Source organism: Fulvia fulva, chromosome 7, assembly GCF_020509005.1.
Source record: "Fulvia fulva chromosome 7, complete sequence".
In the NCBI taxonomy this organism is placed as follows: domain Eukaryota; kingdom Fungi; phylum Ascomycota; class Dothideomycetes; order Mycosphaerellales; family Mycosphaerellaceae; genus Fulvia; species Fulvia fulva.
This window is the reverse complement of record NC_063018.1, coordinates 4,208,647-4,222,673: the sequence shown is the minus strand read 5'-3', so window position 1 is coordinate 4,222,673 and position 14,027 is coordinate 4,208,647. Positions and strand designations below refer to the sequence as shown.

General features: G+C 54.4%; 7 protein-coding genes across 7 annotated transcripts; 2 read left to right on the top strand and 5 right to left on the bottom strand.

Moving 5' to 3' along the window:
- Positions 1 to 127: 127 nt before the first annotated feature.
- Positions 128 to 1,850, bottom strand: CLAFUR5_10664 (Phosphoglucomutase; the record flags this gene model as incomplete). The annotated part of the gene is made up of 2 exons (XM_047909812.1): positions 128 to 1,720; positions 1,779 to 1,850. The coding sequence occupies 2 exons, from the start codon at positions 1,848 to 1,850 to the stop codon at positions 128 to 130; spliced, it is 1,665 nt and encodes a 554-aa protein (XP_047764453.1).
- Positions 1,851 to 2,659: 809 nt separating this feature from the next.
- On the bottom strand, positions 2,660 to 3,337 carry CLAFUR5_10663 (Iron-sulfur assembly protein 2; the record flags this gene model as incomplete). Its single annotated transcript, XM_047909811.1, has 1 exon — positions 2,660 to 3,337. The coding sequence occupies one exon, from the start codon at positions 3,335 to 3,337 to the stop codon at positions 2,660 to 2,662; it is 678 nt and encodes a 225-aa protein (XP_047764454.1).
- Positions 3,338 to 3,588: 251 nt separating this feature from the next.
- On the bottom strand, positions 3,589 to 5,596 carry CLAFUR5_10662 (Altered inheritance of mitochondria protein 9, mitochondrial; the record flags this gene model as incomplete). Its single annotated transcript, XM_047909810.1, has 5 exons — positions 3,589 to 3,792; positions 3,847 to 4,616; positions 4,665 to 4,846; positions 4,898 to 5,109; positions 5,159 to 5,596. The coding sequence occupies 5 exons, from the start codon at positions 5,594 to 5,596 to the stop codon at positions 3,589 to 3,591; spliced, it is 1,806 nt and encodes a 601-aa protein (XP_047764455.1).
- Positions 5,597 to 6,171: 575 nt separating this feature from the next.
- CLAFUR5_10661 (uncharacterized protein) lies at positions 6,172 to 6,797 on the top strand (the record flags this gene model as incomplete). The annotated part of the gene is made up of 3 exons (XM_047909809.1): positions 6,172 to 6,271; positions 6,329 to 6,609; positions 6,678 to 6,797. 3 exons carry the CDS (start codon positions 6,172 to 6,174, stop codon positions 6,795 to 6,797), a joined length of 501 nt encoding a protein of 166 aa, XP_047764456.1.
- Positions 6,798 to 7,434: 637 nt separating this feature from the next.
- On the bottom strand, positions 7,435 to 8,293 carry CLAFUR5_10660 (uncharacterized protein; the record flags this gene model as incomplete). Its single annotated transcript, XM_047909808.1, has 3 exons — positions 7,435 to 7,814; positions 7,862 to 7,963; positions 8,023 to 8,293. 3 exons carry the CDS (start codon positions 8,291 to 8,293, stop codon positions 7,435 to 7,437), a joined length of 753 nt encoding a protein of 250 aa, XP_047764397.1.
- Positions 8,294 to 10,265: 1,972 nt separating this feature from the next.
- Positions 10,266 to 12,670, top strand: CLAFUR5_10659 (Tyrosinase; the record flags this gene model as incomplete). Its single annotated transcript, XM_047909807.1, has 2 exons — positions 10,266 to 11,211; positions 11,262 to 12,670. 2 exons carry the CDS (start codon positions 10,266 to 10,268, stop codon positions 12,668 to 12,670), a joined length of 2,355 nt encoding a protein of 784 aa, XP_047764012.1.
- A 220-nt stretch (positions 12,671 to 12,890) lies between these two features.
- Positions 12,891 to 13,709, bottom strand: CLAFUR5_10658 (uncharacterized protein; the record flags this gene model as incomplete). Its single annotated transcript, XM_047909806.1, has 3 exons — positions 12,891 to 13,328; positions 13,405 to 13,566; positions 13,641 to 13,709. 3 exons carry the CDS (start codon positions 13,707 to 13,709, stop codon positions 12,891 to 12,893), a joined length of 669 nt encoding a protein of 222 aa, XP_047764011.1.
- Positions 13,710 to 14,027: the final 318 nt, after the last annotated feature.

Sequence of the window (14,027 nt, the reverse complement as noted above, 5' to 3'; positions counted from 1 at the left end):
GAGCTAGTTTGAAGGCTCCGTCTGTTCTGTATCGCTATCTACACATCTCTCATGTCATCACATGCACAATCATTCCGCTAAGAAAACATCTCAAATGCTTTGTCGCCATTTGCAATTTGCAAGACACCTAAGTCTTGACATCTGGCTCAGTACGGCCAACAAACTCCTGCAGCTTCAACAAATCCGTCGCGAGCTTGACGTTGTCCTTCAGATAGTCCTGCGCGTCCAGGCCGTATGTGCTCTTGTCGTTCTCGTGCTTCTCAATGTACAGACGGATGGTAGCGCCAGATGAGCCGGTACCCGACAAACGCACCACAATGCGGCTGCCGTCGTCAAACTGGACGTAGATACCCTGCTTCTTGCTCACGCTTCCGTCAAGGTCGGTGTAGCTGAAGTCATCGGCCTCGACGACCTTGCGGCCGGCCACGCTGCTGCCGACGAATTCACCCTTCTTGGTGGTGATGAGATCGGTCATGTGTGCAACGACCTTGTTGGCGCCCTCGCTCTCGCAGCCCTCGTAGTCGTATCGTGTGAAGAAGGTGCGGCCGTACTCGTTCCAGAAGTCGTGCTGGATGCTCTTGATTGATGGTGTCTCGTTCTTCTGCTGGCCGACACCGGCGATGATGTTGAGCCATGCAACGATCGCCCAGAGACCGTCCTTCTCACGAATGTGGTTGCTGCCGGTACCGAACGACTCCTCGCCGCAGATGTTCATCTTGTCAGAGTCAAAGAGACCGCAGAAGAACTTCCAGCCGGTTGGGACCTCGTAAGACTTGACGCCCTTCTTCTTTGCTACGAGATCGACAGCGGCGGAGGTAGGCATCGAGCGGGCAAGACCGTAGATGCCCTGCTTCTTGAAGTATGGGATCAGGTCGGCGTAGTGTGCGATGATGGCGAGCGAGTCACCTGGCGAGACGAAAGCGTTGGCGCCGTAGATCATGTTACGGTCGCCATCTCCGTCAGAGGCAGCACCGAAGTGGATGCCTTCCTTGTCAACGCGGTCGACCAGCGACTTGGCGTATACGAGGTTGGGGTCTGGGTGGTGTCCGCCAAAGTCTGGCTTTGGCTCGCAGTTCTGTGTGCTACCCTTCTGTCCTAGCTCTTTCTCGAAGATGTCGATACCATAGTTGCCAGTGACACCGCTGAGGCCGTCGAAGAGGATCTTGAAGTCTGGGTGCTGCTTGAGAAAAGACTTGATAAGGTCGAAATCGAAGATGTCCTTGAGCATCTGCACGTAGTCGGTTGTGCTGTGAACGATCTCAACCTCGATCGGGCCGTATGTCTTGGTGCCAATGGTCTTCAGGTCAATGTCTGGGATGTCGGCGATCTTGTAGGATGTGATGCTCTTTGAGAAGTCGTAGATCTTGTTGGTGACGCCCTCTGGTGCTGGGGCGCCGTTGGCCAGGTTGTACTTGATGCCAAAGTCCTCATCGGGACCACCTGGGTTGTGGGAGGCTGTGAGCAGAATACCACCAGTGGCCTTCTTGATGCGGATGAGATGTGATGCAGCGGGTGTCGAGAGGATGCCGTTCTGGCCGATCAGCAGCTTCTTGACGCCGTATGCAGCACCAATCTTTGCAATGAGCTGAGTGACTTCTGGGTTCCAGTATCGGCCGTCACCGCCAATGACGAGGAAGGCATCTTGTGCACCTTCTGGGATGGACTGGATGATGGAGGCAACAAAGTTCTCGGAGTAGTTCTCTTGCTGGAAGACCTTGACCTGTAGGAGGACGGTGTTAGCATGTGTTTCGTGCCATGGCTTCACTTGTGCATCGTACCTTCTTGCGAAGGCCAGAAGTTCCAGGCTTCTGGTCGCCGTATGGCTTCGTTTGGACGTCCTTGACGCTCATGATTGTGGTTCTCTGGGGTATGTGATCAAGTAAAAGGCGCAGTCGTGTCGTCGTGGGGTGTTTGTTGAAAAAGAGAGAAGTGGTTGGAGAGAAAGAGTGAAATGTTTCCCGCGAGTGATGCAAAGTTGCCCCTCCAAGCTGTAGACTACTTGATCCCTGCAGATCCACGGTGGGGTCACCTGTATAATGATGGGCTCAACCCATTGCAGCCTCTCAACCATCGCCGTCTCTGCAGCTCCAGACATTCTTGTCATACTGCACACCGCCGTCAGTCGCCGCAACTTGAGAACCAACCAATCCCTAGCAACGTGCTCTGATCAAAATGCCTGATGAATGCTACTAGGTGAATCGTCGCGCGGAATGGCTTCCGGCATAGATCGTTGCTGTATGACCGTTGTCCCTGCAGCTGCAATGGGTCCTGAATGTATCACATTCCACATCGTCGTGATGCAGCCACCCTCCCAAGTCGATTGTGGTAGACCATTGTGCGTGGCGACAGGGCAACAATGCACAGAAGGCAACGAGAACGTCTCCATAGCCTCTTGACTTGCGAGAGCGATACTTGCGCTATCACTTCTCGTGCCCGAACGCTTCAGACCAGAGAGCCTTCATGCTGTGCCACGCGGGCGTGTATTCTCCATGCCAATATCCTGTGACTTCTTCTTTGGCGGTACCACGCAGTAGAATCATGGCCGTCTGGTGCTGTTGATTGCGCTCTCAAGCCCATATCCTCGCATCATTACGCTCCCATCGACGCCTCCTCCCAGGATCTTGTACTCTTCCTTCCCTCATCCATCTCCTGTGCCCTCTCACGCCGCAATATCAAAACTAGTCCCACACCCACACGAACTCTTCGCCCCGGGTATGCCCACAACCTTGAACTGACTCCCAATCAACTCCATCGTATAATCCACACGACTCCCCCTCAACAACTCCAAACTCGGCTCATCCATCACCACCTTCGCCCTATAACTGCCCTCCTTCCCATGCACCTCTTCCTCCTCAAAAACCGTGTCCTCCTCCAGATCAACATCTTTCGCGGAGACCAGGCTCATGAGGTATTGAAACCCGTGGCATCCACCTGATTCGACAGAAACGCGCAGCGCAAGGTCGGGGTTGGAGTCGGTTGAGGAGATCTTTTCGAGGCGGTGCGCGGCCCGGGGGGTTATGGTTATGGTCATGGGTTCGCCGGAGGAGGAGGTTCGTGGGTTGATGATGGCTTTTGCGAAGCGGCGCGATGTGGCGGAGATGGAGCGCCTTTGTGATGCAGGGGTTTCATGGCGCAATCTTGGGATTCGTGGTTGTGCTGGCGAAGGCGAGGCGGATATGGGTTGATTATGCCATGACGGAGCGAGGAAGTCGAGGTAGAGTGGCGCCGAGGTTTGGAAGCTTCGTCGCGATGCTGAGAGTGTTGGGGTCGTTTGGATCGCGATTTTGGATGCTCGTAGGCACTGTGTGCAAGTTCGCGATATGCTAGGTGTCGACATGGCTGATTGTGATGTTGTTGTAGGATGCTCTGTTTCAGTATGATCTTTGGAGCTTCAAGGTTGGTAAGGTAAGCACAAAACGCCGGAAATAGTAGTATATCCGATGTGTCGCCAGAGTCACATGCAGCAAGTGGCAACAACACCATCAAAGTCATCGCGACAGTCTGCGTTCACAAGAGGGGAGAGACTAATTGTACAGGGTATATCAAAAGCAAGCGAGCCACCAGAGCAACCACAATAGCATCCACACTTCACTCCTCGGCAGTCAACTTGCTATCCAGCACCCAGGCCATGCCTCGAGCAGCTACCTCCCGTACTTCCTGATCATCGCTCTCCATGCTCTCTTCACGCTGCTTGCGAAAGGTCTCGAGCCACTGATCGTACTGCTCATGGCTACAAAAGCCACTCCGCCAAATTGGAAGGATATCCCATACATCGGCGATCTTGTTGTAGTCCTACACGCGTTCAGTCAGTGCTGTTACTGTGCATTGGAGGATCACTGTACTTACCAGAACATCTTTCATGACCTGTTCCGTGTCATCTTCAGTGAACTTAAGAGGACACGGTACCTCCTCGCCCACAATGTCGGACCATCGCTGCTGCAATCTGATCAGGCAGTGCTTAAGGAGGCTCAGGTCTTGACGGTTCCACGTCGGTTCCTGAAGAACAACCATAAGATCTCGCAATAGCCCGTACTCATCACGATCAAGCCACTTGGCGAAATCCGGGCACTTCGTGTGGCAAACATCCAGGTAATGGATCAGAGTCAGGGCCTTGTGCGTCCGATTCTTGATCACCCTCTTGACCTCCACATCTTCCGCTTCGTGTAAGATCTTTGGTAGCCGTACTTCTAATGGGATCGGCGGCTTCTCTTCGTTTTGCATCTGGTGGTAATCTTCTGGGAAGTTCAGCTGCACCTCATTCCTGCACTCCACGAGACGTGGCAAACTGGCAAGTGGTCGGAGTGGTATGATACGGGTGTGCTGCCAGCCGAGGATGCCAGAAATATGCCCATCCTCCACGAAGATGCTTTCGAGGTCAAGGTGTTGATGCCACAAGGTGGCTCGATCGAGTCCCTTCGCGGGATTGAATAAGTGCGGTACGATGTCGTGAAACTGTCGGTACAGCTCTATGTGAGCATTCGGCTCGTTGTCGCAGTCGGAGTGTTCTACGCCCGGGCTGAGGAACCTGGTAGGTGGACGCTCAGGATCAGCGTACTTCGAAAGCCACTCTCTCTCTCTCTTCGCAATAGCTTGAAGATACTCTGTGGCTGTGGCGCCTGCCCACATCGTCAGTGACGTCCAAATTAGGGTCTCTGGGGCCTTACATGGTCCAACATCCATGCGCACACTACTCCGTCCGGAGAAGTGAACGTCAGGTCCAGACATGGGTCCTATGCAGAACGTCTTCTCTATCCACAGCTTCACTTCTTCGTCAAGATTGGTGCCCTGCAGTTGCACCGTGATCGCGTTGTTGGGTACATGATCCCGATAGTACAGAGATCCGAATCTGCTTCACTTGTCAGCGAACTGCCTCGCATTACCTGGGTGCTTGTCATACCGCTCAAACGGCACAGATAGCAACTTGACCTGGATGTCGACCAGGTCTTCTACAATCCGACGCTTCTCATCCATCCCCATGTCGTCCCACACGACACCGAGCTGCTCGCCCTTCACTTTCTCCATCACGATGTACTCACTCTCCACAGGGTTGTCCTTGGTCGCACTCCATGCCAGCACTTTGGGCACAGGGATGTCGAGGACGGTGCGGACCTGTACACTGTGAGTTCAATGCTTGTGTAGCAGACATGCGATGACTTACGAATTCTATCGTGGCGACCTCAGATGCTGTCGTGAGGAAAGGTGCGCCAGCATGAGGAGTTGGGATGCACGCAACGACAACAGAGCCGTCGGGTAACTTGCACGCCATTGCTTTGTTGTAGTTGCCTTCATCGCCCTTCCCCAGTAGCTTGCATGATGTCACGCCTGCCGCCTGTGCTACCACCTTCTCGAGTCCGGACACATTGAACGGTGAGTATCGCTTGCGTAGCTGTTCCTCCTCGTTCCAAAGCCAGCGGCCGCTATCATAGTGGTAAAGTGACTCGAATTGAGTCTTCGGTCGGGTGAAGGTGCTTGAAGAAGATTTAGTGGCGTGGCGGCGATACCTTACAGTGATGTGCGAGGGCAGAGTCAGATGTCGTGCAGGTCGCGACAGTAGTCTGCTGAGAGTATTACTCGCGCTGGGACGCAGCGCCGCCATGTTGGTCTGCAATGTCGTGCAGGTGCGAGAAGTTCAAGCGTTGGCGGCAAGAAGTGAAGTTGCTCAACGATGGAAGTTCTGACAATTCTGACTCATCCGGAACGAGGGGCTTGTGCCGCAACATTCACTTACAGGATATGCCCCACTAGCGTCACATGTTGCAGACAGTGTTCAAACGCCAACCCAGATGCACTGTGCAGCTTTTACAGCTGACTCATATCTCATAGATCCGTCTGCGATCCTTCGCGGAGGCGTTTAGCTCGCATACACTGGCGTACTGTCGAGCTGCAGAGAGCATTCTGCGCAGAGTCGCAAGAGACAATCTTGAAGCTGTACAAGGGCAGCGCGACAGACTTCAAGCCGTCTATGCAGCAATCGGGCCACAGACTTCGAATGCCCGTAGTCACGCATGCACGCGAACATCGCGCCTCAATGCTTCACGAGTGGCAGCTATTGACCGCTGTGAACAATGCACAATGTCCGCACCAATGCACTTCTTCAGGACATCTTGGAACTCCTTGATCAGTAATTACATACCAAGGATACCAAATCAATAACAACTCACGCATTTAACCATGACACGACACAATATCAGCATCAAATTCTTCCGAGGCGCGCTCCAGATCATGTGTACATCCCAGAACGCGACGTCTGTGGCGAAGAAGGCGCGTGGTGGTATGTCGCACGCGAAAGCCATCATATCCTGTGTAAACTACTGATTGATATTCCCAGCTCACATCGGCACACGCCTCCTGCCCACCAAGGACAAAGACCCCCAGCTGGGATTTCGAATGGACTGCGGGTCCGTCGACAAGGACGGGAAGCTCATCCAGATCAAGATGCAAGCCAACAAGAACGCCAACGAGCCCAGCGTCAGCAGGGCCGCCAACTTGGTACACGATGTTGCCATAGCGGTTTGGGATACCGAGAAGGACCCGGATATGGTCCAGCTTCAAGTTGATCTTGAGGAATCGTTCGAGGAGATTAGGGAAGCGCCGAAGGGGCAGAGGAAGGTATGTGACCTCCGTCGAGTAGTTAGTGTTGGACGATCAAACGCGAAGCTAATCATTGTGATCGATAGCGGTCGGGCTCACAGAGCAGTCAAGGTAAGGATAGTCCATCGAGGTCCAAGAGCAAGAGTCCAGTCCGCAGCCGAAGCAAGAGCCCTACAGGCGGCAAAGGAGGCTCCAAAGGCGGCTAGAAACAAGTTGAGTGGTATAGCTACAGCGCGCATGCTGGAGGTAAGTGTAGATCCCGCTCTCTTACAGTTGTAATCCGAGTAGCACGAGTCCTTCAATGTCATTGATCTTTCACCTTGGATTGTATGACTTACCCGTCTCCATCCACCGCATCGATCTCTCTATCGCCTCTCGTTGTTCTCCCTTCAGATCCCGTAATCCATCGCGCCGCACCTTGTCAAACATCTCCCACATCTCCTGATACTCAAAGTGTCGACAGTAACCACCACGACCGATCGGCAGCTTAGCCCAAAACTCATTAGTGCTATTATGCTCTTCGCTGCCTTCGCAATGCTTCTCGACCTCAGCGTCCGTAAACCTGATAGGACAGGCCGTTCCAGGGGCAATCTCATCCCACAGCTTAATCAAGTTAAGCAAACACTGCGTCACAATCCTCATATCCTGCTTGTCGCATATCGCCAAGCTGTACATGAATCCCAAGACTCAGTAGCGCCCTGGGTGAGTGCGGATCTTTGATAAGATTGGATTGTGCTTTCGGGTCGAGAGTGCGTAGTCAAAGTTGTTGATCGATTGCACCACTCGCTTCTCGATGCGGTCTTTCTCGTCCTGGTCTTCGATTTGATGGAAGTCTTTGAAGAGCTAGAGCTTCAATTCCCCGAAGTCAGGGGGCAGCTGGATGGGGTTCAGATCTTTGGCGGTAAGGTAGAGGGGGCAGGCCCATACGCCTTGCCAGTCGACCATGGCTGAGATCTGACCGTCTTTGTGGACGATGTTGTTGTGGTGGAGATCGCTGTGCCACAAAGTTGCTTTGGTCATCTCTGGGTCCTTGGGAGTCATATATGGGACAATAGCGTCCACTCGTTCGAGTAGTTTCTGGCATGTGTGAATGCATAACTCGCTGGGATCATTGACGATACCGGGACCCAGGAATTTATGATGATCTAGGCGCCATGTTTCGTCCATCAGTCTGTTGTGTGCTATTTGCACGGATGATCGAATGAAGTCTAATGCTTTCGACCCTGTGTTTGATCAGTAGAAGCCGCTAGCACTCGAATGTCGTACGTACACGGTCCTCTGTGATCAGTGTTGTGGACCTCGGAACCATCGTAGAAAGTCCTCTTATTAATGGGCCCAATCACGTACCTTGCCTCTGCTCGCTCACGGAGGTCTTCGCCAATGTCGCCCGTCAGCTTGACTGGAACAGAGCCCGGCGGTGCATTAACTCACCCATGTCCCACGAACAATAGGGTCGTAGCATGGAGTGAGTTGATCGTCTTCTTCCGTTGCCTACACTCCGACTTCGCGTGATCACCGTCTCGGCAGTACCGTGCATTCTCTTCATAGCCTCCACGATCGAGGCGCACTGTGGGTCAGCGATGATGGGATCATTGCCGTACGCTATCCGTACGTGTGGCCCATATGAGTTAAACAGACAGGGGCCAGTCCATTCGAAAGCCAGGCGAAAGGAGCCAACTTGCCGCTCCGGGAAGTCTGCCATTGCAAGGGCCAGCCACGAGGGTGCACCTCGATCTGTTATCCACTTCGCTTCGAGGACCTTTCAGTCAATGCCTTTGATCCTGAGCTGGGTAAAGCTGCCGGTCAGCGAGTCAAAGCCTGCGGCGATGGCTGAGATGTCCATGTTGTGCAGCTTGCCATGGGACGTGAGGACTCCTTTCGATGCTTATGGCCGATTCCGATGGCTTTGAGTGCGATATGAGTAGCATCTTTACCGCTCATACATACCTGGAGACCCCGCCAAAGGGTGAGTGTGGCCTACTGACTTATCCACCTCCGGCAGCCTACTTCCTTTGAGCGGACAAAGGTTGGGAGCTGACCTGCTGGAGCCGCCCAACCTGCTGTGGAACACGATGCAGTCCATCCTCGTATGAATAGACTAGACGTCACATCGAGATGGCGGCGATAGTGCAATGGCAGGCGAGGTATCATGTTGATGACGTGTGAAAGTAGCAACACGAACTTGGCGACGACATGTGGCCTGGATTTCGTGACACTGACAGGGGTCTGAGCGGAATGCGGAATGCGTCGGTATGAGCACATTTCATCAGCAGGCACGACCTTGGACTCAGTGCTGCATAGACACCGATATCTGACTGATCCCACGTAGAAACAACACACTGCTCACCCAGGACTCTGTCCTGCATTTTCACAATGCAATACTAATAACATGCCGATCGGCCTTATCACAGCATGGCTTTCGACACAGCCTCTCAATTCCGGAAGAGTCGACACTCCAGCGGTCATGACTGAGCAGGAGGAGGTAGAGATAGACAGCCACCAACGACCGACGCGTAATACTGGACATGGTGGCACACACCGATTCGCGACCCTCTGCGGCAAGACACGCCCGTGCTGTGCTGTGGAAGGAGCGGCCACCACTGCTCAGGAGTGACACCGTTCAACGTGCCTCTGGTCGCAGGTCACAGGCCGATGTATGCAACGCCAACAACCAGAGCAGGAGCAACGCGACTCCTGTCCTCCCGCTGCAAGAGAGCTCCCCATCGCGAGCAGCTCGCCCTGCTGCCTGCACGCCCACTTGCCCGGCCGCGTCTAGCGACCGGCGACCGAGAGGATGCGAGACGACCACCACCACCGCTCGTGTCTGCACCATGCAATATTCTCATCAACCCGCGCGATGCCCAACGAGCGACAGCGTGTTTCGCACGTCATTGCACCGACGTGTGTTCAGCAAACACTCAACCACTTGCCTCAAGACGCCCCGAACCACGAATAGCACAGTCTCACGCGTGGCATGACAATGCAAAACGTCTTCCAAGACATGAGGTCAGGATTCGACCTAGGTGGCTGCCACACGCCAGACCTCCCACCGCGACCTGAACACCAGCAGCTGTTCATGAAGCGTTCGCTTTCACGGGAATTAGCACTCGTTCATCAACCGAATTCAAGCAACTGCACGTGGGCCCTCGTGCCGATCTATGGCCTGATGAGGTCGAGTGGCCGCGATGATCACACTCAATCAGCGCAGAGAAGTGGAGTGTCGGCATCACGGCACTTCGATACGATGTTTCAGTGGAGGGCCCGACTTATCCAGCAATTAGTCGCCGACACGCCTCCAAGCCAGTCAAAGCTTGACCACGCGTACCTGCATGTTGTGCTCGCAAACGAGCGGCTAACACTGAACAATTCATGCCCATGGATTCAACTACTGCGTGTCCAATAATGGAAGCCGTAAAGAGCCCACTTCCGTTCGACGACCCGCTCTTCCGTCTCCCTTTCTGGTACTGCCTCGTACATGTTGCATGATATGATAGCCGCCCCTTCGCTACACTCCTTTGCATAATTTTCCCATTTACAGCTTCTTTCATCTTCGTCCTTTGTTGTGGATCTCGCGGACTGGAACAAGGACTAATAACATCGGATGTTCTGAAGCCTTCTCGTCAATCTAATTTTTTTTCTCGTAGTCTAGTCTTTCGTTCTACATCCTTGCGACCATGAAGGCGCAGACACTCGTTACAGCCATCGGGCTCGCTTCTTCTGCTCTTGCCCAGAGCCTCGCTATCAACGGTGTTCCTGGAGACACCCAACCACGATTGGAAGTACGACAGTTGGCCACTACACAGCCAGAACAATGGGCGCTCTTCGTCCTTGCCATGCAGCAATGGCAGGGCGCTGACAACAGCGAGACTACGAGTTACTACCAGGTTTCAGGTGTTCACGGTGTTCCCCGTGTGAGCTGGGATGGTGTCGAGCCCTGCCAAGGATGCGATCAGGCCGACGGGTACTGCACACACGACAGTGTCTTGTTCCCAGCCTGGCACCGAGCCTACGTCGCCCTTTTCGAGCAGGAGCTTGTCGCAACTGCACAGAGCATCGCCGACTCGTTCCCAGAATCTTCGAGAGCAACCTACCAAACAGCTGCAGCGAACCTGCGTATGCCCTACTGGGATTGGGCTGCCAAGGCATGCTCTGGCTCAGTCCTGCCAACGTCCATCTCCGGCCAACAGATCACCATCACTGGGCCCAATGGACAGCAGACACTCGACAACCCACTCTACTCATACACCTTCGAGGACCCAAGCAACCTTGTGTACGGCCCTTTCACTTCATGGGACAAGACCCTTCGTTACCCGAGCAGCAACGATCCTTCTACAACCAGCCAGCAGCAATCAGCCATCAATGCTCTCGACAACATTCAGCCTTCTCTTCAAGACCAAGTCTACCAGCTGATGTCGACTTGCGACAACTACCTTTCCTTCTCGAACGATCTTGGAAGCTCGGCTAGCGCTTCGTGCGCCAGCTCTCTTGAGGCTATTCACAACACAGTCCATGGAACGCTGGGTGGACCAGTCATTGACGGCGTCTCCGCCGGACACATGACCTACCTCCCACTTGCTGGCTTCGATCCAGTTTTCTGGCTACACCACGCTAACGTCGATCGTAAGTATCTCTATTTCCCCCATGGTTCTGACCACACTAATCGTTCCTAGGTCTTTTCGCCATCTGGCAGACGCTCCACCCAGACAGCTTCGGCGCATCGCAAGTCGCACCTCACATGACTTGGGCTATCGAGCAGGGCACCACTCAGGACGCCGACTCGCCACTCAAGCCATTCCACAAGGATACCGCTGGTGGATTCTGGACCACCAACGGCATTCGTGACTTTGCGGGTTCATTCCACTACACTTACCCAGAGCTCGTCAGCGGCGATGGCAGCCAGGGTGCTGTGGCCAGCTTGGTGAACGATTTGTACGGCCCAAGCGCTACGATGTGCGCCGGAGGCACTCCAGTTAACGACAAGGGGAGCTCATCAAGCAGCTCATCGGCTGCCATGTCTACAAGCTCTAGTGCAGCAAGCAGCGGCGTGTCCTCTGGCTTCAGTACCAGCACCGCTAGCTCTGGCTCTTCTGGATCCAGCGCCTCGATCACGAGCTCTGCATCGTTCCCATCCATGTCTGGCGGCATCTTCCAGAACCGCTCCACCTCCGCAGTCGCCATGAGCACCAAGCCATACACTTCTGTCGCACTCCCACCAAAGTATGTCTCACCAAACAACGGCAGCGAGTGGCAGTACGTCGCCAACTGCGAGTCGCAACGATACGGTCTGAACGGATCATACTATGTCCTGCTTTTCAACGGCGAGCCAGCTTCCGAGGATGTGTCCACCTGGTTCTCCGCCTCCAACCTCATCGGTCTGCTGTCCTTCGTCGCTGGTGGCGATATGGTCAACTCCCTGCTTTCCACGGGATCCGTCCCACTCACCCGTACCCTGCAGAAGCTTGTGTCCTCCGGTGTCATCGCTGACATGAGCGAGGACTCTTGCGTGCCATGGATGAAGCAGAACTTGGTCTGGAAGGTTCTCGGTCCCAACGGAGCGGCTGTTGTACCAAACGATGTCCCCGGCTTCAAGGTTTCCGTCTACTCCTCGACTTCCAGCAAGGCTGGCCAGTACTCGCTGCCACAGTGGTCTAGCTTTCTCCCACACTACAAGGTCACTGAGAACAAGTCTGGTGGTGCCTCCGAGGCAAGCCCACCAACTTACGGTTTGGCTCAGGATGCTGGCCATGTCGTAGGAGGACTGCTTGGTGGACTGACTGGTAGTTCTTCGAGCTCTGCCCCAAGCTACGGCTCAGGATCAGGCTCCTCCTCCTCCTCCTCCTCCTCCAACAACAACAACAACAACAACAACAACAACAACAACAACAACAACAACAACAACAACAACAACAACGGTGGTAGCGCTGGACCTGCCCCAACAGCTAAGCCAACCATCGGCTCTGGCAGCAACGGCGGTGTACAATCTCCCCCAACCGGTAGCTACGTCGGTGACGATGGTGTCACCACCATCACCATCTGGACTACCCACACCGAGACCCACTGCCCATGTGCGACCGCCTAGAGAAAAAGGCGAAAAGTCAATGATTAGACGCCACACAGAGGCGCTTTCTTTTTATCTACTTGCACATAGTCCCTCCTGTCGTATCATGTACAGTCAAGAAAGAAGCTCTGGCTAGCGCACGTTCACTGTATGCTTTCTCTTCTATACATTTCATTCACGGTCATACATTCATTTATCCAACAGGCCGCCGACCCAACCGTCCCCATCCTCATCATCACACTCAGACCTTAAACTTCCCCTCCCCCTCAGTCGGACTACTATCCAAGCTCCCACTCCCCGCCCAACTCCTCTCAACAAGCCCCTTCGCCGTCTCAACACTCCTATTCTCCCTCCTAACCTCGTAACCCAGCGACATCAAAATATAAACCACCCAGACCACCGCACATACCACGCCGTACGCGATATTCTGAGCCCTTGAGCTCGTGCGCCCCCACAGCAGGCCGATCCCGCCGTTGATGATTCCGAGCAAGATCAGTAACCGGCCAATGTAGACGTGCGCAGCCCCGATGAACGTCTTCTTGGTCAACCACCCGCTGCCTTTTTGCATGAAGTGGTGGATTAGACCGAGAAAAGGTTGCAGCCCTGCGAAGGCGAATGTGGCGAGGCCGAGGATGGTGTGGGCGTTTCCTATGCCGAGGTCGCGGTTGAGGTCGCCGACCTGGGTGCGGTGCAGGTTTAGCGAAGCCCATGTGCATCCTTGTTCCGTTGTGTTGTGAGAGAATGGGCAAGCTTACCTTGGTCCCCCACGAATCCATCACGACCCAGAGTCCCGTGCCGACGTTGACGGCGAAGACGATGAGCGAGAAGGACATTATGGCGGCGTGGATCAGCCAGGCTTTGGGCGAGTTGATGAGGCGGAGGATTATGGCGCCGAGGGGGAAGAGGATTGCCCAGGTCTGTTTGGCGAGGGGGTGGGGGTTAGTTTTCGCGAACGTTCGCGCTGGAGGTAGGAGGGAATGGGTTGGTTTACCAGGGAGCCTAGGATTCCGTGTGCTTCGAGGGTGTGGGTCACCGTTGGGGAGAGGGGTGGTGAGGCCATGGTTTGTGGTGTTGAATTGATGGTTACGGTGAGGGTGGAAGAGGTGATGGCAGTAGAGAGAGGGACAGATTTCTTCTGAACAGTGGCATGAGAAGATAGATGGAAGAAGATCCGGGTGCAGTCCTGGCCATGGCCTTGCCTTGGAGGAAGTTGCGACTGACTTTGACATACACGTGCTACTGGACTTGACTCCGCATGCTATCATGATGGCGTGCTCCACGACCCCGTACTTCCTCGTGCGGTACCTGTGTACCTTCTACCGCTCGGTTGCTGTAGTGTTGCCAGGCGAGGCAGGCGAGTCGACGTCGACGGTGAAAC